The 27,586-nt window shown below is 36.8% G+C and overlaps 3 protein-coding genes across 11 annotated transcripts in view; 2 read left to right on the top strand and 1 right to left on the bottom strand.

Annotated features, from left to right (window-relative positions):
- The window catches only part of Pi3K68D (phosphatidylinositol-4-phosphate 3-kinase catalytic subunit Pi3K68D), a 238,671-nt gene that overhangs the window by 196,320 nt on the left and 14,765 nt on the right, over positions 1-27,586 (top strand). The window contains exon 1 of one of the 9 annotated variants that reach the window (XM_087416201.1): positions 20,822-20,911. The exons of the other annotated variants lie outside the window; for them this stretch is intronic. The gene's annotated coding sequence lies outside the window, so the exon portion shown is untranslated. Of the gene's footprint in view, positions 1-20,821; positions 20,912-27,586 lie in introns of those variants that run through there. 9 annotated transcript variants of the gene reach the window in all.
- LOC105147821 (uncharacterized) lies at positions 6,569-15,429 on the bottom strand. Its single transcript, XM_011059091.2, has 13 exons — positions 13,617-15,429; positions 12,409-12,594; positions 11,908-12,143; positions 11,423-11,634; positions 11,277-11,353; positions 10,979-11,175; positions 10,745-10,905; positions 10,315-10,483; positions 10,054-10,247; positions 9,601-9,730; positions 9,353-9,542; positions 9,126-9,268; positions 6,569-8,834 (listed from the first exon to the last, which is right to left on the bottom strand). Exons 1-13 carry the CDS (start codon positions 15,052-15,054, stop codon positions 6,873-6,875), a joined length of 5,295 nt encoding a protein of 1,764 aa, XP_011057393.1. The 5' UTR covers positions 15,055-15,429; the 3' UTR covers positions 6,569-6,872.
- Positions 20,771-26,660, top strand: LOC105147822 (putative cytochrome P450 6a13). The gene is made up of 6 exons (XM_011059092.2): positions 20,771-20,911; positions 22,661-23,057; positions 23,540-24,116; positions 24,195-24,416; positions 24,970-25,221; positions 26,334-26,660. The coding sequence occupies exons 2-6, from the start codon at positions 22,707-22,709 to the stop codon at positions 26,498-26,500; spliced, it is 1,569 nt and encodes a 522-aa protein (XP_011057394.1). The 5' UTR covers positions 20,771-20,911; positions 22,661-22,706; the 3' UTR covers positions 26,501-26,660.

Genomic DNA, 27,586 nt, shown 5'->3' with positions numbered 1-27,586 from the left:
ATTCCTTGTATAAGTGTAAAGTGTAAAATAAGTTTTTTCATCTGAGGCTTTACTATATAAATTATATTCTAAATTATATCTAAATTGATTCCTATCCTGTATTTTAATATCATTAAATAATAAAGCTCTCAATATATTCTGTGTAGTCTGGCTATGAAATTTAAATTAGGAAGATTATATTCCATATATTATTCGACTTGCTTGAGATGTAACTCTGTTTTTTTTTTCTACGCAAGCGAAGAAGAACAAAAGTTGTAAGTCATTCCCAATATGATTCGAAAAACTTGGGTTTTTCCACGGAAGGCATCTTATCTTATCTTTCCGGGCCTTCCTCGATAACGCCAAGTTCGAGGTCGATGTTGAGAGGAAGAGAGAAAGTATAGGCAGTATACTCTGTAAGGGAGCAGCGATGGGAGCGGATCGGAGCTGAAAGGGGCGAGTACCTTTTAGGAGCTTAGAGATTACGCTTGGGACGAGCTAGTAGTAATGCAAAGGTGAGTCTCGCGGGCGCAAGCCGTTCATTCCCACGAAGGATTCGACTGAACTTATAATACCTACGATGCGGTATCGGTTGCGGCACGCTCCATGCAAGCGCGAGTCTCCCCCGTTCGTTCCATTGACATCATCAGCTCATCATGTCGCCTTCCCATCACGCGCTTGACGCATTCATAATTCAATATGAAGGGCCTCTCATTGGGCGCTCGTAGACCCTGAGAAATTACACACGGATCCGATTTATTGCTGTTGAACGAGGGAGCTTCCTTATCCTTATTGATTATAGAATAGAAAGGCAATTGGAATCGGGTAGCGCTCAGAACGTAATAAGGATAAACGTAAATAAATTAAACGAGTATCTCTTGCAACAATACCATTGAGCTGTACAATTAAATGTTTCTTGGCGAGTAAAGGAGCCCTACGACGAAATTTAATCGAGAAGAATTGTCTCGTTACTTACATATTTTCAAATCTTTCTGTTTTTTTATGCTTTTCATGTTTTATATGGTACATTCAAATTTACTCTATCTATTTAAAATTAAAACTAAATAATTTTAGACTCTTCAAACTTAAAATTAATTTAATTAATTACATTTATGGAACGGATATATAAGAATTAAGCGCGGTAGTTAGAGTGCAAAAATCTTTTATTCTAGACGTTCTTAATTAAATTGGCAAACGTGTCAATCTATCTATGTCTATCTATTTATCCTTATTATGTTCCAAGCATTATCCGATTCCAATTTCTATTCCATAATCAATGAGGATGAAGAAACTTCAACGACAATAAATCGAATCCGTGTGTATATTTTTTCTCGGGTTCGGAGGGTGACTGGCTCTCACTGTGAGCCGTTTAATTAAATTAAAAGCGAAATTGGCTAAATCTTTTTTTCACGTACAACATAACCGCGTCACATCCACGAGATCCTTCTTATCGTTGGCAAAGTCGCGATCAGACTTGTCATTTAATGCGAGAGATACTTTGAATAGCAATATCCATTATCGCGGAATTACACTCGAACGGACACCTCGTTTCATCGTGATCGGATTAGGCTTTATAGGAAGGCACACAACGAAGGAAGGTGCAGGAAAAAGGAAGAGGGAGCTTTCTCAAAAGAGAGGGAGGGGAAATGGCGTCATGGGAAAGGCGGAAGTGGTATCGCTTTAATCTGCCACGAGGAAATCTTGTAAATAATCGAAGCAATTATTCGGCTCGGTGGCACGAAGACGACGATGATTCCGTAAAGAGACAGGCGAAACTTTTCTATCTTTGCGAAACGTGGAAAAAAAAGGATACCTAACTTCGTCGAGCATGATGACGAATCAGTTAGTAATAGTTGTGCAGTTTGAAAATGACTTTTCGTGAATCTCGAGAAAAAATTAGAAGCTTGGGTACTTTGAATAATACAACTTAAACACGCATTCAGTCTATGGCTGCATTCCATTTAACGCTTGCAACGCTCGCAAACATCGCTTGTTCTTGTTTAACATTTGATAAATAATAGGATGAAATGATTCTCACGAGCATTGTGAGCGTTAAATGGAACGCAGCCTATGTAGCCTGGCTAAAGTGTAGCTTAAACAGAGACAGCAAATAGAAACTCTATCCTTGATGCGTTGATTATCGTTTGAAATTTATGCAGATATAGTCAGAAATAATTTACGTTGAAAAAATGAAAGCACTGTTGAAGGCTTGAAATTATTGCTTCAGAAAAAAACTCTTTTCGAAAAGAATTTTTGATTAGACTGCAGATAAGGACAGAAGAAGATAAGCCCTGCAATGAAAGACTTGATCCATTTAAATGAATGTTAAAAGAATATCGATTATTTAAATATTAATATTATTAGTAATATTATTATTTTAATACTATTTAAAAAATTTATAGTATTTAAAATTATTTTTGTAAGTTATATTTTGAAATAGCATCTCTCCTCCCCCCCTCTCTCTTTCTCTCTCCCTCTCGCACGAATAGTAAAGATTGTGTACGTTGTATTACAGTTCAGTGGGCCTGAATTAAGGCATCGAGGAGATATTATCAGGTAACAACGATCAGTCGATAATTAAAGACAACATTCAATTAAATTTGAAGTCTCGTATCCGGGCGCTGAAAAAATATATATTCAGCGAAAGCGCCGCTCGGCTCCGCGAAACATTAAATGACGCTCCGATTGCGTCGCAAGACGCAATCTCACAATTTACTTACATCAAATACCCGGCGATCGCAAGTCGTAAATACTCCGGCCGTGCACACCTACTCGCATTAACAATGTCTCTCCCGCCGGCTCTTTGCTGTTCTCGCAGCCGCTTCCCCAGACAGTGTCGCGTATTCACGTGCAACAATCCCGGATCCTGTAATGTGCCGACGAAAGCTTCCCCTGCATGAATACCCAAGTATGCAAATGTCTTCGTGGCGCTAGACGTTTCGCCTCGCCTTCGAGCATCACTCGAGAGTTCTTGTTATTCGGGATTCGCTCTCTCCTTTACGCCACATCGCGCCGCATGAACCTGTTTACGATACTACGCTAATCACACATAATTGGCAAAGAAAAAAAATAATTGTGCCCGCAATCGTATAGATGATCTCATTAGAACAATCAGATTCGCTAGATAATCATAGTAGTTGTAACTAGATTTTTCCAATTTTTTTAAAAAATAATCACGCTGTGATTTTCTAGCTGCTAGCATAACAGAACGTGACTTGGAGTTGTCATTGGTTGCATTCAGCAAAAAAAGCAGTTTTGCGACTATTGTAAGATTCTTTAATACGTTTGACATTTAGAGGAATTAAGGGCAAGAGTCAATCGTATTAAAGAATCTCACAACAGTTGCAAAGCTATTTTTTTCTGCTGAACACAGCCATTTATTTATTTCTCCCTCTTACACGGAAAGAATGGCTTTGCTGAAATAACTAACAATTTAATTACATATATAAACCTGAAAATAATTTTGTTGAACCATTTAAAATAATTAGTAGAACATTCGAACTAATTGCTAAAATGTCCAAATTTTTTGCAATATCGCTCATCATTTGAAATTTTTACATAATTATTTTGACTTAATTATTTTTAGATCCAGCTAACTTTTTAGATAATTCGGCAAAATCGTTTTGTGTAAATATGATTAAATAAAAAATCGTCTTCTTCTTTTACTAATAAAGTTTAACGAGACATACATTTTTTAAGCTTAGCATATCCACTGCTTCGATTATTTTATACATATTTGTCACAAAATGACAAACATTTTATTTGCGACAACTTGGATGAACTTCAAATTTTCCACGAAAGGAGTAGGTGTAACAACTGGAGCAACGAGACTGCTGGGGAGTTGTACTTTGATTTCGTGGTATTTACGTTGGCGAGGTGTTCTTCGAGCGTTCAGCATCGCAAGAGAAGTGCATACCTCGCGGGAGGCGGCGTTACGCGACGGCATCCCGGATGATGCACATTGGGGAGAGCAGAATCGGATCTTGAAAATCAAGGGAGGGAGGAAGGGAGAGAGAGAGAGAGAGAGAGAGAGAGAGAGAGAGAGAGAATCTTCAACAGTCGGGGCACGTCTCACAGGATAGAGGGTTGCGCGGACTCCGTCGTTGGAGTGTACAGGGTGTGCGCTCGTGTGGACACGCGTCGCTGTCGTGTGTAACGCGTGTGCACACGCCGCACATGGACCGGGCCGAAATCAATGACAATAGAGGAGAAACGCGCATTCACGTTACGCTCTCGGAGAACGAGAAAAGCGGATAAGCAGCCATACTAACGAGACGATGCGCGCGGAGAGATCACGTCCGGCGCGCGCATTTCCGAAGAGACGAGGAAGGGCCGCGCTTCGGTCTACGAGGGAAGTGGTGGCAGGGAGAAAGGGATGGAGGAAAAGGGTTGGAACACGGTTGTGGAGTCTGGGGAACGACCGAGGAGAAGAACGTGGAAATCGTAACACATCAGAGGCGCCCGCGTGCGACTCGCCTTCTTTCGATAAAGTAAATAAGAACGTACCGACACGTACGTCGCGTGGTACGTGCGAGGCAATAACAGGCGGGCTTGGACGAATATTTTCTATTGTATTCCCTCTTTTGTTACTTCTTCAACTTCCACGTCGCTTCTTTGTCCCGCACGACGCGTCACCACCGCCTTCATCAACGCTGAATCGCGATATCGGCATGTGGATCGATCGTATTGCGAATTGAGACGAGGACCGAGAGACGAGATATTACGAGAACAATTTTGGTTTTTTTCCTCGTTACTTTAGAACAGAACAGTTATAAATTTATAACTTTATAACTTTATTTCACATATAAACAAAAATTTTTGTTCTATTACCGTTATTAATTGCAAAGATATAATTAGAATTAAAGAAATTGTTATAGTTTCTAGATTTATTGCGGAAATTTCGTTAGAAAATATATTTTAACGTCTAAAAGTGGCTAAACATTATAATGCGATTTTTGTGATGATTAGTATTTAATTTTTATATTTCAAAATCTTTTTATATAGAATTTTTTTATTATTCTGCTCTCATTATTTTTGATAATTTTAAAATTTCGAAATGAAGACATACAGATAAGCTCGTAAAAGGATTATAATTTGAGGCTTACTAAGAAAATTCATTCTTAGCAAAGATCCGCGTTCGATGGAGACGTCAAGGATGCGAAACAGACCGCGATTCGGAACCGCTATCGAATTCCTGGCTTATGAAGACCCATGCTGATCCCAAGATCTTGAAGCCTAGAATTTCAAGGGTTCCGTTCCAAGGCTTTCGCTCGCGGCCACGATCTCGCAGGGCATCGTAGTCCAAATTGGTACGAAGTGATCCGTGGCAGGTCGTACCGTTCGCGCTTCAACCGTTTCGGATTCCTCGGACGTCCGGGATCACGTTGACTATGCAATTTTGCGGCTTCATACCCGAGAAAGCGCGGGAACCAGAAGCACTCGTCGAAGTCTCCGGATATTCGTATATATTTTACGTGAGGATTCCGACGCGTAATAACGTCCGCGATCTCATTTTATATCGTAAAATATTTTTAAATAAATCAAATTATTATTGTCCTCCGTGAGGACGATGAAATTAAAACAGTCCCACGTAATTGTTTTACATACATTTATATAGATAAACGAGTATTAATAACTCTATACTCTATATCCATATCAGAAAAATAAATTGACGTCAAATAATCCATAAGTATTATATTAAAAAAAATTGTAGACAAAAATGTTTAACTACGCAATTCCAAATTTACTATGTAAACGTTGACATTAAAGAGACATGAAAATCATCTAGTTGGATAATCTGTTTACGGCTGGCAACGTTCACGGACACTCACGAAACAGGGTGTGCCACAGAAAAGCAGTACCGACACTTTAATAACGCGCTAAACAAAGGGCTAAGTAATTGTGCGAGATGTCACGGTCAAGCGTGTCGGACAAGCATGGCGCGACGTTGTTGGCCGATAGGAAAACTGGTAATTAGTCTCAATGTAGCCGCGGCATAAATAAAGCGATCAGATCGTAAGCATGAAATATGATCGGCAACGCGCCGATCTTTTCATCAGTTTATGCGGTGCATGGTACGGGACTACGGGGGATATGTTTACGCGAGAGGGTATAAAGCCTTCGTTTACCTTCATGTCCTGTGTGACAGGCATAAACGAGGCAAACCACCGCCGCCACGGCGGCGGTCGGGTGAAAGCAATGAAAACCGCCGCCGCCGTGAGCGGCGGCCGCCACCCGCAGATCCGTAGGTATGGTGAACGGAAGTAATCCCCGTAGCGCCATAAACGCGAGCGTAGATCACCTCACGTGGATAACGTGTCCGGCCGAGGATCGCCTACCAACCCGAGCGAACGGTGAACATTATGCGCTCGCGCACGAGCTCTTTACGAGATTTTGTCTCGTAAAGTGTATCAGCTGAGGCCGTTTCTTCTCTTTAACCTGCTAATGCATCCCTTCGCGTTTCATGCGAAAAACATACACGTAAAAGATCCATGAAACGTCATCATTTAAATCAAATTAATTGCGATTCCAGACTTTTGTGCAGCCTATAAGTGGTGATATATAGAGGTAAGCGAATTTGATACCGCCATCAGTGATGGTATTTAATTTATTTAAATTGAAATTATGTAATATAGCTAGTCAGGACTTTTTGAATTTTTGCGTATCGTACAAAAATTAAGAGTACAATTGTCTGACGTATATAGAATATTTTCATTATAATTTATTAACTTATATAACGATTAACGTATAAATTTTGATTATTTCTTCATCTTTGCTCTTGTAAATCGTGCATCCTTCGAGCGATATAACCATCGTTTCCCTTCGTCTTTGCCTTCAACCGAATTTGAAGGTAGGATATAGTCACTCTATACAATCGTCTAAAGTCATTTTCGTCAAGTTTCCTCTCGCTCCCAATCCCAGTCCACTTCCTCAGACTTCCCTCTGTGGCCAGTTCTGTAGATCTCACTTTCTGGCGCTTCCTCCTCTTCCTCATCAGGCCAATTAAATTTCGCGGAATCTTCATCGGTCTCAGATTTCGAGCTCTGCCTGTGGTCTCTCTCGCGCATAGCTCTACTGCACTCTGTCGAGATCGAATCCGTTTCATCCGTCCCGGATCTCGTTGAATTGGTTCTTGTATCTTCCGTGTCAGTACTTCTACCTCGCAGCATCACGGTGACTTCGACTGATTCGTCGTCAGCGAACGACTCGCTATCCTCGGACTGCGCACCACTGAGCTCGCGTTTGATCGACAGTTCCTTCGCCTTAGTTTCGGATTGCTGCTCCTTGGAATCTTTCATAATATACGCCGAAGAGCCTTCCTCCTCCGATCGAGACTTCTGCATCTGCCAGGCTTTCTTGAACGGATGTTCCCGTTCTTGCTGGACCAGCTTGGGCCTTTCTGGCAAGAGGTATTCGGGATCTTCCTCACTCGCCTGGCTCTTTACAATGGATTCTCGTTTGAATAAACCAGTTGGTTTGACGGAAAGATCGCCTTCTTTCTTTACGACGTTCCATCCGGCACTCGCCAAATCCTCTTGCGACAGTTGCGATAGATCTTGTAGGGATTCTCTTTTGCTTCCTTTAGTCAAGATAAAGTTATAGTTGTTAACGTTGTCTTCCTCTTCCAGAGACGTTTTCTGACTATCGCTAGTGTAGGATTGTCTTCTCGAAGTATCCTGACTGCTTTCTTCCTCGCTTAGGCTTTCTTCTCTCGATGGTGGTCCCTGTTCACGGTATTCTCTACGTCGCAAGTACATACCGTCCTCCTCGGGCTCACTTGGTTCCTGAGAAGACCCAAGAAGCGCAATCCGTGGGCCAACGCTGACGGTCCACGAGTCCATGTTATCCTCACCCGAAATATCCTCTCTTAATAAGGCTATCCTGCCTTCCGCAGAGGATCTACGTTTCAACGGTTCCGCGCTGATCTCGCTCTCCTCAACCAATGATTCGCGCTGTTGAGTAGCCAATTTCTCCATAAACTGTTTCTTACGTATCCTTAATTCGTGTTCCCATTCCTCCTCATCACTCGTTTTTGTTTCAGAACTTGAAACGCGTACCGGTTTTGTTCTTTCTTGAGCTGATGGCTCCTCCTCACTCTCAGAAGAGAACCTTCTTCTCGCCGATCTTACGAGGGGTGGTTTCGATTCGTGTTGTTCTCTAGTTGAACCTTCCTTTCCGACGAACTCCCAAGAACGATAATCATCCGCCTTGGTCGACGTTCTTCCTCTAGATTCAGATCTCTTAAATTGTCTTGAATCATCGTCGATCTTTTTTCTGCGTTCTTCTTCACTTTCACTCTCCTTTAATCTCTTGTTTTCTTTGGTTCTGGATAACGAACGTCTATTGCGCTGAGCTACAGCCTCGTCATGCTGTCGTTGATTTCTGAGAAATTCGACAGCTTCTTCTTCAGAGTCATCCGTTGCATATCTCTGTCTGTTCATGCCTATCTTACGATCCGTGTAGCTCTCCGTTTCTTTGAGTGGTTTTTTAGACGCTTGCTTGACTCGGTCTTTATTTGATATCTCTTCGGAATCACGATCGATGAATGACAATCGCTTTCCATTCATTTTCTTCAGTGTCGGTACGTCTATTTCCTCTTCCGTGTCGTGCGCTATATCCTTCTGTCGATCCCACCCGGTGGATGTGACTTCATCGTTCTCGAAAACGTTTGCTTGCTCGATCGCGGTTTCGGCCTTTTTATCCTCGCTCACGAATGTCTTTTTTTCTTCGGAAACTTCGAGCGCCACATCCGTGCTTTCCATTATGACGCTCTTTACCTCCTGCATCGGAAGATCAAAAAGTAACGTCAAAACAATTGACGCGGCTATCACTATCGCTACTTCCAGAAGATCAATCTGCAAACGTAAGAATAATGTATTCATATATTCTCTATCGTACCTCAAATAATCTTAAATGCGGCTATCTGATTCTGAAACTTGCGTTTGAATTATTTTTCTAGTCATGTATGTATAACGAGATTCTCCTTTTGAGAGATATTTTATACAGAAATTGATAGATGACCACATCAAGACGATAATCAAAACAGTTACATTTAGCGCTAAATATGTGATGAAAATGTAAGCTTAATAAATTCACTGTTTCAAAACAATGCTTAAAGATATTCTCACTTCGTCTACATGACTTACTGCTCTATGAAGTTGAAATTCCGTGGAGAATCTCGTGGTCCCAACATTGTAAAAAAATACTGCGAATTGCGTTAGATACACAGCGTACGATATCCTGCTGAAGATCATGAACCAATAGCTGGAGAGAAATCTATTAACACTGCCTACGAAATGAATGATTATTGCGTTAGTGCTCCTGTCTATTTACACGCCTATTTGATTGTTGTTACCGCAGCGTTACAACGGACCTCCGTGTCCAGTAAAGCAGGCAAATATTGACCAGCATAGAGCCGCGGCCCAAAGCACCGGCCCGATTACTGCATAGTGAGTAGCCTCTTCAGCGTCGTACACGTAGTCGCGTTTGGCCTGACGCCAGGGTGAAAATAACGACCATGAGCCCAAGGTTATCGCGATCAACCAACCCAAGATCACTAACACCTGAAATTAGGACGGTGCTACGATCACGCGCGATTATGATTACGTGAGGGGAGAATACCCTGTGAATCCTGACGTTCTTTCCGGTGTAATGCAACAACACACCGAGGCCGACACCGAAGACGTATGGCGTTGTTCTATGCAGCGGCAATACATAAGTTAAATTAGCAGTCTTGTAAAGGCGCTTTAATCTGCAATCAAAAACACCATCAGTCTGCATTATTCGCTCCCACGTAAGATATTCTATTCTCGAAAAATATTTCATACGAAATCTTATAGTATACGTTGTGTATATATTTTATTTTAGAAAATCTTTGGAATGAAATCTAGTTCTAAAGAGTAACAAAGAGTGGCAATTGAACCAGCATTGAAAAATGTTGGAAAAGACTCACAATTATCAATTTTTAAGAGTAAGATTTCTCTCTTTAGAGTAGATTCCATTTCACAAATTTTAGAAAGTAAATTTTCACATGCGATATAGAGAGATTCAAGAAGGAGCCTAAGATGTACTCACGAAATTCCGTGATAAATGACGATAGACAGATAATTATTTATTGTCGCTATATAACGAAGAGTAGCAGATAACAAGATGAGAAAGGCCATCAAGAGCATACCGATGATAAGTTTGTATTGTAAGAAAAAGACTAGGATAGGCGCCAAGAGCGACAGTTGCATATCCAAGGCCAACTGATGCGTGTGCGAGGCGCACTGTAAAAGATCGATGTAGATACAATATATAAATATTTTTCAATTCGTCGCTGGACCATCTACTCACCATCTCCTCAAACGGAAAAAAATTTTGCACATATAATAGAGTTGTCCACGCGTTGTATTTGCAAAGCTCTGCGTTCGCCATGACGACGCTGTTCCATTGTGGACCCGAGCCGATGTGTTCCATCACGAACGCGTACCAGAAGACCACCGCGAGCAACGCCGGTGAAAGTCTGAAGAGCATACCAGTGACGGAACAATCAATGGCTTCAGCAGAAAAAATAGTTCAGTGAACGCTCTGATTTTTTAATATGATCGATTCTTGTCTTTAGTTCTTTGCTGAATATAAATTGTAGAAATTAATCGTAATAAAGAATCACTGAGCGTTCACTGAGTTGTTTTTCTATGCCGAATGCAGCCAATAAATTTTTTTTTTTTTTACATTTGATCTGAAACAATTATTAAGGACTCCTTTCTCATTGGGATTAAAATACCTGATAAATCTGGCAACGAAACGGCAAAACCAGCGAATTTCACCACGAGTCTTCAGTTCCTTCGCCATATTGTAAGCGGTGAGAACACCGCTTAGCAGCAGAAACGTGTCCGTGTAAACTAACGCCACTCGCAGAATAGAGCTTGCTGGACTGTTGGCGATCTATTTAAGTAAAGAATTAATGAAGCGATGTGACGGGACATTCTATTATGAAGACTCTATTTAACGATTTTACCTCGGTAAAAGAAATGCGGTTGCTAAACGGTATTCGGGGAATTGTCATAAGCTGATGGCCAACATAAAGAACGATCATAGCCAACGTTCTTATTCCGTAGATACACGTAATATCCGCAGCATCCGTCGCTTCCTTCAATAAGGCTTTAATCGTCCTTCGTAAGGAAAATGACATGATTATCCTCTCAGAATAATTTCCTGCGAAGGAGATGCGTGCATTGTGCCATAATCGCAGCTGTATTGAAATATTCCAGCGAATTTCAGTTTTGTAAAAGATTCATTTATCGAGATTCACATACCTTTCCCTCGCGTCTCCACGAAGTAATCCCTCACAGTCGCTATAATAACGAGACAAATAATCATAGCGTAAAAATACCTACAAAATAAATTAATAACATGCATTTATCAATTGCGTTATTTCGTGATATAATAAAGAGATACGCACAAAACACCGATCGTTTCTTTCGAATAGGTCTGAGACTTTTGCTTGACGTAACACATATTAGGATCGACGTTCACCGTAAATTTAATTCCAACAGTTCCATTGTAATCCTTTAAGGTACTTTCTAACGCATATTCAGCGTCCTTAGCGGAACACGCCGCAGGTAGACACAGCGCCCAATTAAATGAAGTGAATTTTGGCAGGAAATGACCTGGCTGAAACATTAGATTGTTGGAAAGTTACTAATTCAAAGATACGACTTACGTAATTACGTTAATTACGTTTAAGTTTAATTTTTTTTTCAATTTGAATTTAAAGATTATTTTAAAACTTTCTACTTAAATTTATTGTAAAACGGATACAAAAAAAAACAATTAATTTTTTTAGATTTCTATTACCTATCTATCTTCTTTAACCTTCATACAAAGTACAGACAATACAAAAATTTTCATATTAATTTAATATAATTTTGGCAACATTTCTCTTACGTCGTGCATATTCCCTCGTATAAAAGCGCGGGCCTGCATTAAATGGACTGGCAGCCTCATATCTGAATGGGTTGCATGCAGATCCACAGTTGCCAAGCAATATTTCCCTTGAATTCTTATCGTCTTTTCGTCCACTTTAACATGCGCCAGCACACCCAAACATTGATCGTAATCCCCGAGCTGATTCACGTTTCCTCGTAACAAGCCTGACGGAATCTTTGCGCTCGAATCTAACACTGCAAACAAGATCGATTTTTGGTTCATGAAACTGATGCAATTTTTCAAGATCGGAACATTCAGGTTGTACAAATCGGAAACTTCGATTAAAGAATTTTAACAATTCAATAACAATGCCTACATATCCTTTTTGGAAACATTTTTTAGCCCTGGACGTCTTTTAGTTGGAGTAATCTTAACAGAGACATTATCGTATTTCCAAATAACTTTACTTTTTGGATGAAAATAGAATGAATGGTTATTTTGGTCAATCGACTCACTCACTTTGGAGCGCCCACAACTTGTAACCTCTCAATTGTCGCAGAAATATCTTGCCATGTTGCTGACATTCCGAATTTTCAACGTTCGTAAAATTTGGCACGAAAGTCGGCACACGCAGAATTGCATCATTCACTTCGGACAATGTAATAGCATCTGTATGTACCTTCGTTTTCAGCTTCGTTTCTTGCTCTGAAAAATATCGTCTGATTACATATAATGAATCGCGAAATTTTTTCGTGGATTCAGTGTCTATAATTTATTTATTTTTTTATTTGTTTTATTTAAAAATAGGAATACAGCTGAAAAACAAAAAGATAAAAATTGTTCTTAAGCTAAAACAATAAGTAATAATTAAATAACGGATGATTGAAAGCAATAATACTGCTTGTATTACAATTTACAATTTATATTTTTAATTTCCTTATATTGATTCACGCAACAGACATTTTGGCTTTATTCGAACCTTTATCTGCAGCGATGTCTAAGTAGTGAAATTCATTAATTGATGCAAAGAGTAGCCGCGATAGAGTTAGTCCCAAAATCTTGTATTATTTTTCTGTACTTGGTTCAGTCGATAATATTTTAATTTATAATTATACATTACTTTTGTGAATCCATACATTATGTCTAACATGCATTCATAGTTTTTAGTGGCGCTTATTTAATTTAACAGCTAATTGACAATTAAACTCTTCAAGTATGTAATTGAAAGGCTCCTTCTGCTGCATTCTGGAACTGATTCTATTGCGGCTATCAATTAATGAATTTCATTGCCTGGACATTGCTAATGATGGCTCGAATGAAGCTTAAACGTCCATTTTGTAAATAAATATAAGGAAGTTAAGAATATAAATTGTAAATTATAACGCACGAATTACCGCGTTATTACGGCTCTCATACAATCGCCCATTATTTAATTATTACTTAAATATCATCTTCAATTTCAATAGATCATTTTCCAAAAAAATTGTATTTAAAGAAAAAAATCGTTTAATTTCTCCTCAAAGCCATTCAGAAAGAAACAATGCGGAATTTCTACGCGCAAGAGAAGCTTAAAGCGAATAAAAGATTACACGGCCGTTAGATATTATATCTTTTAGATATTATTATTTAAGATACTACTACCAATGCAATGCCTATTCATGTGGCAACACTAAACATTGTTGGATAAACTCGCTTTTCGTATCGAACCGTTTTTACATAATACTCACTCTCCGCTTGCGAAACTTCCTTCGACGGTTTCGAAGTTGGTTTCGCTGTTACTTTTTTGACATCCATCTTCTCCGGTTGTTTCGCTTGCTCCTTAATTTTCGGTGCAGGTATTGAAGTTTCCGATTTCACTCGTATCTTCGATTTTTCGTCTACCTTCATTGCAGTTTCAAGCACCTCAGCCTTAGGCTTAGGAGTAGCCTTAACTGATTCAACTTTTTTCGTACTTTCAGTTAATTTCTTGGCACTTTCGACTGATTTCTTCGTGCTGTCGATGGATTCTTTCGTACTTTCGACTGATTCAATTTTCTTCGTGCTTTCGGTCGTCTTTTTCACGCTCTCTGTTTTTATCGCTGATTTCGCGACATCGGGTGGCTTTTTATCATCTTGTTTTGATTTTTCCACATTGCGTTTGCTTTGTAAAATAGTTGTCCTTGTTTTATCTTTATCAGCGAGTCTCACTTTTTCTAATTTTTTAGGCGCTGGAGTGGTTTCTTTTACATCAGATTCTTCATCTTCATCTTCATCTTCGTCTTCGTCTTCGTCTTTGTCTCCTTTTTTATGTGGTGCACTAAATTTCTTTTTAAGTAATTCTATTACTTTTTGTTGATCTGTCTTAGCTGCTTTTTTTTCTTTTTTATCATCTTCCTCTTCCTTGTCGTCATCATCAGTTTTACTTTTAGCATATTTTATTGATTTAACAATCTTTGTGGTTTTAATTTCTTTCATTTGTTTCTTTGAATCTTTTTTGAAAGATTTTGTATAATCATTTTTATCGTCATCTTCATCTTCATCATCATCTTCATCTTCATCTTCATCTTCATCTTCATCATCATCTTCTTCGTCTTCATCATCATTATCTTCACTCTTATCATCAGTAGAAAACTTTTTTTTTACTTTCTTTTCCTTATCTTTAGCATCCTGATCTGATAGCTCTTCTTCAGATACTTCTTCTTCTTCTTCATCATTTGTCTTTTCATCCACCTGATCTCTTGCGGAATCCCCCACCGATTCCTCATCCTCCTCCACGCTTTCCACTTCTACAACTGCCTCTTCCTCCTCTTCGTCGTCATCTATATCGTCACTTTCTATCCTGGAACTTCTCGGAAGTCTAGTCACATCCCTGTCTCTCGGATGTTCAGTGATCTTCTCCATTCGAATTCTCCCCGTTCTGATGTCTGACGTTAGTTCGGCAGGTGGTTTCCGGTCACCAGCGATGGTCCGCGGCACCGTGCCCTCGTGCCATTTCCGGATCGAGATTGGTCCTTCGGTCGTCACCGTTTTGTCCGTTGGACAGATTCTGCCGTGCGTCGAGACGCAGACGGTCGGATGGTGCGTCTGCGGCACAACGTCACGTATCCGGAAGCCATAGCAGGTGGCGTAGAGCAGCACGATGAGAGCTAGCAGCGCGACGCACTTGCCCAGAAGGGCGATAGCCATGACAGAGCAGCCTTTACATGGAAGAGGTGAGGACTGGACGTTGTTCGTAAAGTTCGACCCACTGTCTGTCGTTGATGCTTATTGCTTGACGGGTAAGAGTGATTTTCCTTTTCAAAAAATCGTTCAAAATGAACGGCTACGTGTCTTTTTACCTGCGGCTTCTCCACCTTCTTCGAGTTCTCCACTTCCTGTTTCGCTATCACGAAGAATTCGTAAAATCTATCGGTGATCCGTCGCGCTGATCGCCCTTCGACGTGGCAGACCCCGGGCCACCACGTCCACAGCCGGTCGTGCTTTCGCGGAAATTAGAGCGTATGGCATCGGCCCAAGCAGCTAGGAGTTTTATTTAGCATCAACATTTCGAGGCGGTCGACCGCCAGCAGCGGCAGCGGCCTCTTCCAACCGCGACTCCGACTCTAACGACGCTGCCGGATCCGCTGCGGTCCGGCCGACGCGGATTTATTACGCAAGATACTGGAAGAATACGGGCGGTGGTCCACGTAATTTCGGTGATGCTTGCAGCTCAACTTCTCGCTTTGTACAAGAGAAAGCTTCAGCCTTTAATACCGTGGCGTCGCAAAATAATTCAAGATTTAGAAAGAACGCACGAAAAATTTGAATCAAAATGTGTGTAAAAGAATGTATAATAAAAACGGGATTTGTTATCTGGAAATGTATAAAAGACAGAGAGTTTTAATATCGTATAAAAGAGATCTTTAGAAACTCTTGATCGAGATATTTAATTTTAATAAATAAAAAATTTACGTATTTAAACAGAGAATCTTAATTTTTACTTTCTTTTATGGGAAAAAAGCAGAGTTCCTTCAACTCACTTGACACGTGAATAATATTATAGTTAACAAAATTCGTTATAGTACATTATGGCAAGTTATTTTCAGAATATAGATCTGGATATTTGGCTTCGTGTAATCTATCAAGGTCCATAGATTAAATCACTCATCCTGCGATCGCGAAAAATCCGTAAAATTATTTTTGTGTACTAATCACAAAAAACCTGAACATATACTGGAAATTTGATATATTGCATAAGTTAAATTAAGTATTAAAATTGTTGAAAATTATTTTTCTTCTATTATATTTTTCCTCTGAGGATTTCAAGCTTTACGTCTTTCATATGACATTTATGGAAGATCATGACAAAGATGCGTGATCAAACTTGTAATTAAGATGTCACTTTTGACGTATGCAATTAAGCTCCAATTTAACTGCCTTACATACGCTTCATTAATGAAACATGAATTTCTATCAAATAATTACCTTAATCTGAAAATTCATTGACTTTAAAAATATTTATTTTGTGTAGCAAACTCATCTCTTTTTTAAATTACGATCAGAGTACTAGTAATCTTAATTTTCCAGCTGAAAAGTAATAAAATTTTAATGCGACTTTTATTAACAGTGATTGCAACCAAATGAATACGATTGTTGATTATTTATTATTAATAGTCCTATTTAGGTCGTGAGACAGCAGCAAACGAACACGTTGATCCGCTTACTGCGAATTTAGTCAATCTCAGCGGACAACGGTGGCGAAATTTGCGCACAAAGCTCATATCAGCCCTCCCAGTAAAATCCGACACATATTCGGATTAATTACAATCGTGACTGAAAGTTTCCAGGCACTACATATTTTATATATATATAACGCGTGTGTATGTATATGTGTATGTGTATAGCGTATGTTTTTCTCTGTTTAGATACAATACATCTAGTGAAATATTCTCTCATCGAAGTATTTCAGATGTAAAAATACAATATAACAATATAAGATAAAATTAATATGATAAATATGTACAACGATAAATTAACATTCATATTGCTGAATCTTTTCACGTGTCGTTTTCCAAAACTTGTTCTCAGATTGTAAACTTGTGCTAAACTGATAACAACTATCTGGTTTAGCAATTACAGAACAATACGTGGACACAATGAAGAGCTGTTCGAATTCCCAGATTTTGCTGCCAAGTTTAGCGAGTCAGTATCTGCTTCTTCGCCCGAAACAAACATGTTACAAAAAGATAATTCAAATTTCAGAGAATGAGCAAATAAACGCAATTACAAATGCAATCACAAATTATACTATTTTTTAAATTATTGTTTGCGATAATAATTTAAAAAATTGTACAATTTGTAATTACATGCCCAAAATTTTCAAATCGCAAATTTAAATTCTTCTAAATACAAATACGAATTAATTAAATTTTTAGATATCTACCTAGAGTTTGTATTATATTTTTATTTGTTTAATATTTAATGTTTTTTTAAATATTATTTGTAAACAGTTATAAAGCAGAATCGATTATACACACATACACACACACACATACACACACACACGCACACACACACACACACACGCACACACACACATATATATATTAATTAAAAATTGTACGATGAAATGTGAGTTATCTGTGAAAAAAGCATGCTTGCTTTTCTCATACTATCCTAATATTTCGATTACCGGAACTAATACTAAAATAGAAATTCTTTCATTTAATGAAAATAGGAAGATATTTACAAAATCTGCACCGCGTATCGTACAATTCGCGAAACTTCCAGCGACGGAAACCAGCCGCTTTTATAGCAGGTGGCAAGATCAATAGTCGGTCATTTATCAGCAGTTGATCATTGATTTAACATCTTTTCTCTTCAATTTTATAAATATTTATAAAAATTATAAATATAAAAAGCTACATTTATTACATTAATTTATTATTTATTTTTATTTAGGATTATTACTCGATTTTGCATTATTAATACATATTTTATTCATGTCTCACACATACGAAGCACAAAATATATATTTTTATAATTATGATAATACGATTATACATTCTTATATATTTATTTTAAAAAATTAACGATTTTTTTTTTAATCACTTTTTACAATATCACAATTTTAAAGAAATATTGGGAAATATAAAGCTTTATACATAGTTGATGATGTATATTTACTTCTACACATACGGATAGATTTAATTGTGTATAATGGATAACATTCTACAGCCTATCATTTCTTAATAAAAAAAGAACTGATTGCATTGAAGATCTCTATTATGACAAATATAATACTATCTTATAATTATTGTCATAGATATAATTATTATCATAGATATCTATAATTATATCTATAATACTCTCTTATAATTATTGTCATAGATATAATTATTATCATAAATAGACAACAAGTTGGAAGATAGTACAATATTTTGAATGAAAGATAATATTTTGATAAAGATAAGTTTGCATTCACATAAAACGTTATCATCTTGAAGTAGTAAAATTTGCATTTTGCGAAATAAAATTTCCTCAGAATTTTTTTAGACAGAATCTACTTTAATAATCGTAACACGTTTCAATTTTAATTGTTTATGTTATCTTTATGTTTATATATATATATATATATATATATATATATATATATATAAAGAGAAATAGAAGAAAATAGTGAGTTCTCTGAAAATGCATATACAAGTCGAACAAACATTCAAAAGGAATGTAAGCGACTCCCCATGTTTTACCATCTGTTTCCATCGAAGTAGAGATCAACGTTGCAGAAATAAACGTGAAAGGAAAATCTATTTTCATTTACAATGCACGAAAGTGTAATGTAAGAAAGTGAGATGAACAGTCGCCAGCGTCTAGATCTTAACACAATATTTGCACGCTTAATGTTTTATCGATAGCAAAGCAGATGCATAAATAACAGCTAATGTTCTGTTGTGGAAGGAAGAAAGTTTACTTGTTTTTTGACTATGTTATTTTCAACTTTGCATGCTTGTTCAACCAAACAAATATCCAATCTCAAAAGCGGAAAAAGAAGAATATATAAAACGTTTTATTTTTATAGTGCAAAAATATGACTAAAAATAGTCCTGCTTGTATTTTATTTACATGGGAATAAAAATATAAAAATATATCGGAATATCTCTACGTTTATCTATACGCGTAACATATATTGATCGTATTTTCAAGATAACAATCAGTCACGTTCTGCAAATCCTCAGAATGAAATAAATTGACTTTATAAAGATTAGATTAACCTACTATATTGTTTAGCACTTGTTTTCTATAAAGATCCAAAATAATTTTTATAACTTAAAATAAAACTTTAAAACTTTAAGAAATATGTAGAAATATATGAAGATTTGCAATATACAGGATGTTCCAGAATATTTGGGATTATTTTCATATGTAGATAGAGTTGACTATTAGCCGGGATAATGTGGCAATTTTTATTAATTAATAACTCATTAATTATTGCAAAAATTGAAAAATTCTACAGGACTTTTTGCTCGGTTTACTTCGTTTTATCTGCATATGAAAATAGTCTTAAATATTCTGGAACATATTCTGTACATGTCTTAAGTATTTTATCTAAATTTGCTTCTTTACTAAAAGAAAAGAAATTTAGCATTTATGACTATAATTGCATGATAAAATATTAAGGTTAGAAGTTCCATTTTTATGATTATTGCTACAATGTTTATGTTAGTAATAATAAACATATAATTCTCTCAAACACGCACTCGCGAAAAAATTGTACTATAAATTATAATAATTTCAAATATTTTAAATATTAATATAAAAAATATAAAAAATATAAAAATATAAATGGTAATCAAAATAAACATTTATTCAGTAAATGCAATCACAATTATAATAAATATAAGTTTCTTAAATTCACTTACTATTTATGTGACAATAATAATTGAAAAATATATTATGAAAAACATTACAATCCGAAGCGCCACTACGGTCTAAGTATTAAGATGTTGAACTAATATATATATTATTCAAACGAATAAATTAATTTCAGAAATAATAATCACGTGTCGATATGGTTGTCGACATTAACGCAATTAATCTGAAATGTAATAATCCCCCCCAAAATTCCCCAAATTAATCTTAAAAAACTGTAATAAACTGTAAAAAACTGTATTATTCGTTTGAATAATATATATATTAGTTCAACATCTTAATACTTAGACCGTAGTGGCGCTTCGGATTGTAATGTTATTTAATATAAACGGTCTTGTTTCCTGTCTTATTATTTATTATGAAAAAATTAAAGATTTTTAAGCAATGTGTACGACTGTTAATAACACGATAATTATATTTGCATGGTTAAAACAATTATAAACATATAGTTGTCTAAAAAAATTACTATCATATAAATATATATATCTCAGTGCATTTTTGTCTTTTATTACTCATTCAAGCAATGAATATTCGCGACGGACAGAGATAGTCGGCAGCGCTCAAAGAAGAACGCAAGTTCATTCTAAGCAGCTGATGGCGACGGAGAGGGATGCAGAAACCTCTTGAAGATAACCCGGAGCTATCCGTGGAGGTATCAGATCAGCCATACGAGCTCGGCTTCAAAGTCGGCGTCAGTGCGAGGTCTCTATAAATGCGCGGCATTCGTTCATGCCTTCCAGTCGGTGGGAGGTCAGCCTTTCCGCGGGAACGATACGGTGTGACGATATAACGCAACGCACTTGGAATATATTGTGACGTTTTTCTTTCCCTTTATTGTTTCCTGTCCTTTCTTCCCGCTGTCTTCTCGTGGTCAGGAACGACCGCGACTTGATCACCGGTTGCACTACGTGACGGGAAACCACGGCAGGTGCGAGAGAAATTATGCCGCAGAATGTCTTTTAGTGCAACCGATTTTCTTTTACACTAAATCGAACAAACATCGAACTTGTTACTCCTTGGAATGCCAGTGAGTGTGTGGGCATCCCTTCGGCGAAAAATGTAGTGCGTCGATAATCGGGTGCAGCAGGAATTGCAACATAAGCTGAATAAAAATATCATCGTTTATCTAAATGTGAGGAATTTGAAATAATTGAACTGGTGTAATAGAAACGAGGATGAATCCAATACGTCGTTATTGGAATTAATATACATATGTGATATCGAAAATTTTAACAGATTCATTGAAAAAAATTTCTGGTTGAAAATGAATGGAAATCAGAAATTTCTGATAGAAAATTTCTTAAATTTATTAGAATTCTAGTTGAGATAACCGGAATTCTGGTTAATACAATATTTCTGGTAAAATATATATTTACTAGAATTCTTATTATTACCAGAATAATTATATTAATCATAATTTTAATTATCTTAACTAGAATTCTAATAGACATAATTAGAAAATTCTGATTTATCTGTTCCACCAGAATTAGTGTTTAATTCAAGTAGACCATTTTTCTCAGTGTAATGAAGTATACGTATTCTTTTGTCTCGATCTAAGCTTCCTTCTCTTTTTTGAAAAAATTTTAGACGCATGAATCAGACATAGTAAACAATCGCTGTAAAAGCGCACATCAATGAAAAGTTGATAAATTAGTCAAGAATCACTCGATTGTTATTTTATATAAAACACTTCTTAAAAAGAAGTGTTTCTTAATCTGCTTTGTATATTTTAATGTACACTTATGATATGCTTATTTTGATTTATTTTTTCTTGTATATTTCAATTTACACTTATGACATGCTTATTTTCTATGTCGAGTTATATCGAATGTCTGAATTGTTTCGAATCGCAACTTTGAAATTTCATACATTACTGAAATGTTAAAAGTCATTATCGATGATTCATGGATCATAATTCTTCTCGAAGATCTTATCAGTTATAATTTCTTCTCGAAATTGATATAGGAGACTATAATTTATTTTTAAGTTCGAACACGATTATGCACAAAATGCGTATTCAGAAATATGTCAGGACAAGACGGACAGGATATGTGAGTATGTGAGTGTCAAATACACACAGAACTCTTTGATTGGAAATTGGATGAAAGAAACTGATTGATCGAAAGAATAATAAAATCCGTTAATTAATGCTGAGACAGACAGTTTATCTACAAAAGCTGAATCATTGGAACGAAATTATAGATTTTTTACAATAATACTTTTAAGAATATTTAAAATGTGTCTCTGAGACGTTCTGTCGTGCAATTTGCACTACAGAAATTGAATTGTAACCGACTGAGTGTTTTAATTCTTGATTAATGTCTTGACGTTACTATTGAAAGCAGCAGGTGGTTAAGAAGTGAACTCCGCTAAATATATACGTGCGCGTTTTCTGTACGTACGACCGGAACTCGTATGTAATCGGACTTGTCGCAAACACATTGCGAGTATATTACGAGTGTATGGTAATCTCTGCTCGTAGTGCTCCCTTGCGAGGCCAAATGTTTACGTTTGTAAAACAAATTTAAAAATAGACTCGGTAGTTAAACAGTCATGGCTGCAGTGTATGATTCAACAATGTCATAAATCAATATTCGACACGAACGATTCAGCGCAGTCATAATCCGCTCATGTCGAAGAAATTATTGAATGCAATATAAATTAAAAATTACGTCACATTAATCATATACTCAGAAAACAAACTGACATTATTCGTCGTTATTTGGACGTCAAAATATCAAAGACTTTAATTTGACGTTAAAATGACGATAAACAACGTCAGTTTATTTCTTATCAACATTAAAGTTGTAAAAGGAAAAATAATTATTTCTCTATCATAAATTATTACTTTTCTGTGATAAATTAGGGATTGCGTTTTTAGGCGAAAAGCTGTTCTTTGAAACTTGCGCGTCGAGCAAAGGTTGAAAATGCTTGATGTCGTAGCGATATTACTGGATCCTTTTCTACTTATCGGACTCGTCCTATGTAGCCTATACTTTTATCTCACGGCTACCTTTGACTTTTGGAAATGTCGAGGGGTACCGTTCAAAAAGCCGACCGTGCTCGTTGGAAATTTTGGTCCCCTGCTCCTGTTTCGAACATCGCAACCAGAAGGCGTGAAAGAGATGTATCAGTGGTTCAAGGATGAAAGGTTCTTTGGCGCTTTCCGAGTAAGATCGCCCGTGCTGATTCTACGCGATCCCGATCTAGTGAGGAGCGTATGCGTGAAAGATTTCGCTTGCTTCGTGAATCGTGGAATACCGATCAATAACGATCAGGTATACACGACTATTAATCCACGCAGAGAACAATTTCTACTGAAGTATCTAAAAATTTAGATAGAGTGAAGTGAGATAATTTGGATAGATTAAGAGAAATTTTCAAATTGTATAAAAGATTAATAAATTATATAGTGTATTCAGTCAAATGTACAAGATACGCATTATTGCACCAATAATGATATGAAAATAATTTTATTGAATTATCGAAATAATTGCGTAAGAATCTCAAACATGCAAAGAGTTTTGACATTCTCGCGACCAGTTTATCTTACATAATTATTTCGATGGCGCCTAACATAATTCTTTTCAGAATTATACCTAGCTAAGTTTTTAGATACTTTAGCAAAACTATCTATTCCGTGGAGGTTTTCTTTCATATCTTCGAGATGTTAACTGCTAATTAGATTTCTTAAAATAAAATTCTGGTGAAAATTCTGGTTAATGAACTTTAAATCTTATTTTAATCGTGTACGCGTTAGGATCCGCTCTCCGGACATCTGTTCAATCTCGAAGGGCGGAAGTGGAAGGGTCTTAGATCGAAACTAACGCCCGCGTTCTCGTCGGGCAAACTGAAGCGGATGTTCTACCTATTGATGGAATGCTGCGAAGAGTTGCAGCGGCTTATCAATGAGGCAAGCAACTTCGGTGACCAAACGGTCGAGGTACGGGAACTGGCCGCGAAATTCATCATTGACGTCATCGGCAGCTGTGCCTTCGGCATACAAATAAACGCGCTCACCGACGAAGAGTCCGAGTTTCACAGAGCGGTGAAGAAGCTCTCAAAGCCGAGTTACAAGGCCACTCTCTGGAGGATGCTACGAACGGCCATGCCGAGGCTATACAGACTGATGGGTGTGCAGCTCGTCGATCCGAGCGTTACCCAGTTTTTCACGCATGTCGTGTCACAAATGATCAGTCAGAGGGAGAGTAACGGCACGATCAGACACGATTTTATGGACCTACTAATCGAGCTGAAAAACAAGGGTACTCTGGAGAGCGAAGCCACTAATCCAAGAATCTGCAGCGATGAAGACGCCCAAGCGGCGAAGGAAATCGGTGAGCCAAATTGCAATGTCATGCAAAATAGGCAACATCGTTTCATTCATGTAGGCTAAAAAAGTTTGTTATTTATAGAATTAGATGAAAACACTATCGCGGCGCAAGCATTCGGTTTCTTTGCCGCCGGCTACGAAACGTCGTCGAACACGATCGCGTTTTGCCTCTACGAACTAGCCTTGAACCAGGAAATCCAAGATAAGACCAGGCGAGAAGTACACAATGCTATAGGAACACGAGATGGAAAATTAACTTACGACGCGGTTCAGGAAATGAAGTATCTCGACATGGTAATATTAGGTACGGATCCGTTAGTATCATTGATGAAAAATCCAAAAATGAAAAATTTTTTCGGATGTAATCATTTTACCGTGAACAACAAATTCGGATCTTACTCGTTTATGATAAAATCATTATGACGCAGTGAACATAAAATAGACACCGTTTATTTTTATTAAATGAAGTAAATTATTAAGAAGTGAACTCGTGTGGAATTCCGCTGCAAATATCTGCATACGTGTTTTGTGTCATACGTACGATGAGAGTTCACGTGTGTAATCAGATATATCTATCGCAAACACAGCACGAACGTGAGCACCGTTTATCTTAAATCGACACCGCTTATCTTTCAAATATGTTTTAGGCAATTCTTAAATTTTCATTATCCAAACGGGCGCGATCCGTTAAAGTTTACATTTTTAAATTAATTATTTTTCTATAGATGATTGTGATATCATTGTACGGTATAATTGCAAATAGCAAATTAAGCAAACAGTTAATCCAGAATTCATAATTCGCTGATTCAACGCGCCTTGGAAATAATCTGGAAATGCTAGAATTGTAAATTATGTAGAGACTCTCAGGAAGTATCCGCCAGCCCCACTGTTCGCTCGAAGATGCGAGTACAAGTACCGGATACCGGACAGCAATGTGGAGCTGCCGGCTGGCTTGCGGGTCGTCATACCGATTTATGGTCTCCATCATGACCCAAATTACTATCCCGATCCGGCAAGATTTGATCCCGAGAGATTCACGGAGGAGAATAAACGCACGAGACACTCTTACACGTATCTTCCATTCGGAGAAGGGCCACGAAATTGCATAGGTATTGACTCTTGCACTCAGAGAAAGAAACAATATCAGCAACTAGAAAATTGGGGAGAAACCTTGGGAGAAACACTTCAACTCTGTATTATGAAGATAAGAAAAATATGAATAATTTATATAGACTGCAGAGAGATAGTAGTATTACTCATTTATATAGATAAATCATTATCAAGAAAACTGAGGAGAAATACCTCAATTATTTATTATGAAGATAAGAAAAATATAAATAAACTAAAGAAAAATAGTAGCGTTATCCATTTATGGATAACTATTATTAATTAGTATAATGACATAATATAAATTAATTACTATCATAATATAAATCATTATAATATAAATTATCCAGACAAAAAGTCCAAAATCGAGACATAAGATCTTTTTTAAACGTCTTTAAAACGCCTTATGTCTTGTTTCTGGACATGCGTGTTATCTGAATAATTACTAAATTAATAATTATTTCCTTATTATAGTTGTAATATAATTTTATTGCGAGTAGAAAATTGGACAAACGGTTAATCCAGAATTTATGATCCGCTGACTCAACACGATATTACTTCACATGCTTACGTCGTTCATTTGAACAAAAAAAAACTTATCGATTCGCAGGTCAGCACTTGAAAATCATGACAGAATTATTCGCGATAAAAAGTAATATTTATAAAATTCGCAAATAATGCCATGTAATCTCTCTTAATCGTCTTATCGATTCTCTTCATCAGAAATCTTTTCTTATCTCTATTCGTCGTACTTCATGTTAACGTTGTTGAATCTCATTCAACTAATATTCTACTCGTTATCTTTGATTGATCGTTAATTCAACTAATAATTGGATGACAGATTGCATATTAAAGCATTGCGTCGCGTGCGAAATTTATCGTTCAAATAACTCACTTAGTAATTATTAGCTCAAGAGGCCAAGACGCATTGCTCGTTTGTGCGTGCAAATTTATGCGGCCTGGAGGACGATGACCTTGTACTGTATGCGTGTGTTTTATGCAAAAGTCTACGTTCCGATTTGATAAGCTTGTCTCAAATTCATCGTAAAGTCAGCAATTACGTAATCAACGCGTCGTAATCACGGCTCATTACAATGATTTCGTAACTTTCTAGGCATGCGGTTCGCATTACTGCAAATCAAGATGGGAATAATAGCGTTCCTCAAGGATCATCGAGTTGAAATATGCGAAAAGTCACCGGTGCCGATCAAGTTTAGCAGACGGAGTCTTGTGACCGCGAGCGAGACGGGATATTGGCTTACCATCACCTCATCTTCCTAAATGCAGATTGTATTTATAACAGTGTTTTTCTTTTTTCTTTAAAAAACTAGTAGGTAAAAATACATGAAGCACATACATTTTATGTACACATAAAAGTATATAAAATTACTGCGATAATGTACTTATCTGTGACAAAAAAATAGAAATTGTTACTATTAAATAGTTAATTTTTTATGAATGTGTGTCAACGTGAATCCCTTCTCGTTCTCGGACAAAATTAGATAGTCATTTGTATCTTAGCAAAATAGTTTAGAATCAGATTCAGTAATTCTAAATTGTTTTATTACAATCAGAGTCATATTCACAAAAGAAACATTTTGTTTAATACTCGATGACGGTATTTTTATCTAAAGGACGTATAAAATATTATTTCTATTTAATTAAGAAAGAGAGCAATAAAAATAGAAATATATAAAACGTCAGAGTGTTAGGAACACGTCACATGAGTAGTTATGTTAAAAAGCCACGTAGACTTAAAAGGTGCGTATTATAATAATTCAAAATCATTTGGACCTTCAGTTGAACCTTCCAGAGATGACGAAGTAGATTAAAAAAGATTTGATACGAACACTTATTTGGCACATTTGAACATATATATCCGTTGAAAATTGCATTATGACGTTTGCATTACTCGTAGATAAAATACAATTACACGTAGATGGAACACAATATTAATATATCTAACAAAGTAGAGACTATTAGACTTTATTGAGCAAAGAGATTGGCAAAATCTCTTCTTCGGAAGAATAGAACATCAAAGAACATGTCCGAATTATCGGAAATCATTGTAATTTTCTTCGATCGATGTCATACAATCAAGATTCTTGAATAAGGTCGAATGAAGACAATCGAGAAGTAGTCGAGTTACGAAAAGAAACGAGCGAATAATGATTGGTTTTCCATTACAACTAAATGTAAGATTTGTGAGGGAGATTATCCAGTTTTCAAATGCAAGAAAGAGAATCAGTGTCTGCTTATTATGTTTATTTTAATAATGCGAGCAGAAAATACAAAAATTAGCTGAAAGATGGAAGAAGGTTGTAGAACACGAGAGCAAATAAATTTAAATTTACTCTTTTTTCTATA

This window comes from Acromyrmex echinatior, chromosome 19 (genome assembly GCF_024713525.1).
Source record: "Acromyrmex echinatior isolate Ae372 chromosome 19, ASM2471352v2, whole genome shotgun sequence".
NCBI classification, from domain to species: Eukaryota; Metazoa; Arthropoda; class Insecta; order Hymenoptera; family Formicidae; genus Acromyrmex; species Acromyrmex echinatior.
The sequence above is the reverse complement of the archived record's forward strand: the minus strand, read 5'-3'. Positions and strand labels throughout refer to the sequence as shown.

What these genes read in the sequence shown, in the direction of transcription:
- LOC105147821 (XM_011059091.2), bottom strand. Translation starts at nt 15,054, where the DNA reads ATGGCTATCGCCCTTCTGGGCAAGTGCGTCGCGCTGCTAGCTCTCATC. An exon ending in ACCGCATTTCTTTTACCGAG is followed by an intron (nt 10,906 to 10,978) that starts GTAAAATCGTTA and finishes TTACTTAAATAG; the next exon opens with ATCGCCAACAGTCCAGCAAG. An exon ending in TTTTTCCGTTTGAGGAGATG is followed by an intron (nt 10,248 to 10,314) that starts GTGAGTAGATGG and finishes GATCTTTTACAG; the next exon opens with TGCGCCTCGCACACGCATCA.
- LOC105147822 (XM_011059092.2), top strand. Translation starts at nt 22,707, where the DNA reads ATGCTTGATGTCGTAGCGATATTACTGGATCCTTTTCTACTTATCGGA. An exon ending in TCTCGACATGGTAATATTAG is followed by an intron (nt 24,417 to 24,969) that starts GTACGGATCCGT and finishes TAAATTATGTAG; the next exon opens with AGACTCTCAGGAAGTATCCG. An exon ending in AGGGCCACGAAATTGCATAG is followed by an intron (nt 25,222 to 26,333) that starts GTATTGACTCTT and finishes GTAACTTTCTAG; the next exon opens with GCATGCGGTTCGCATTACTG.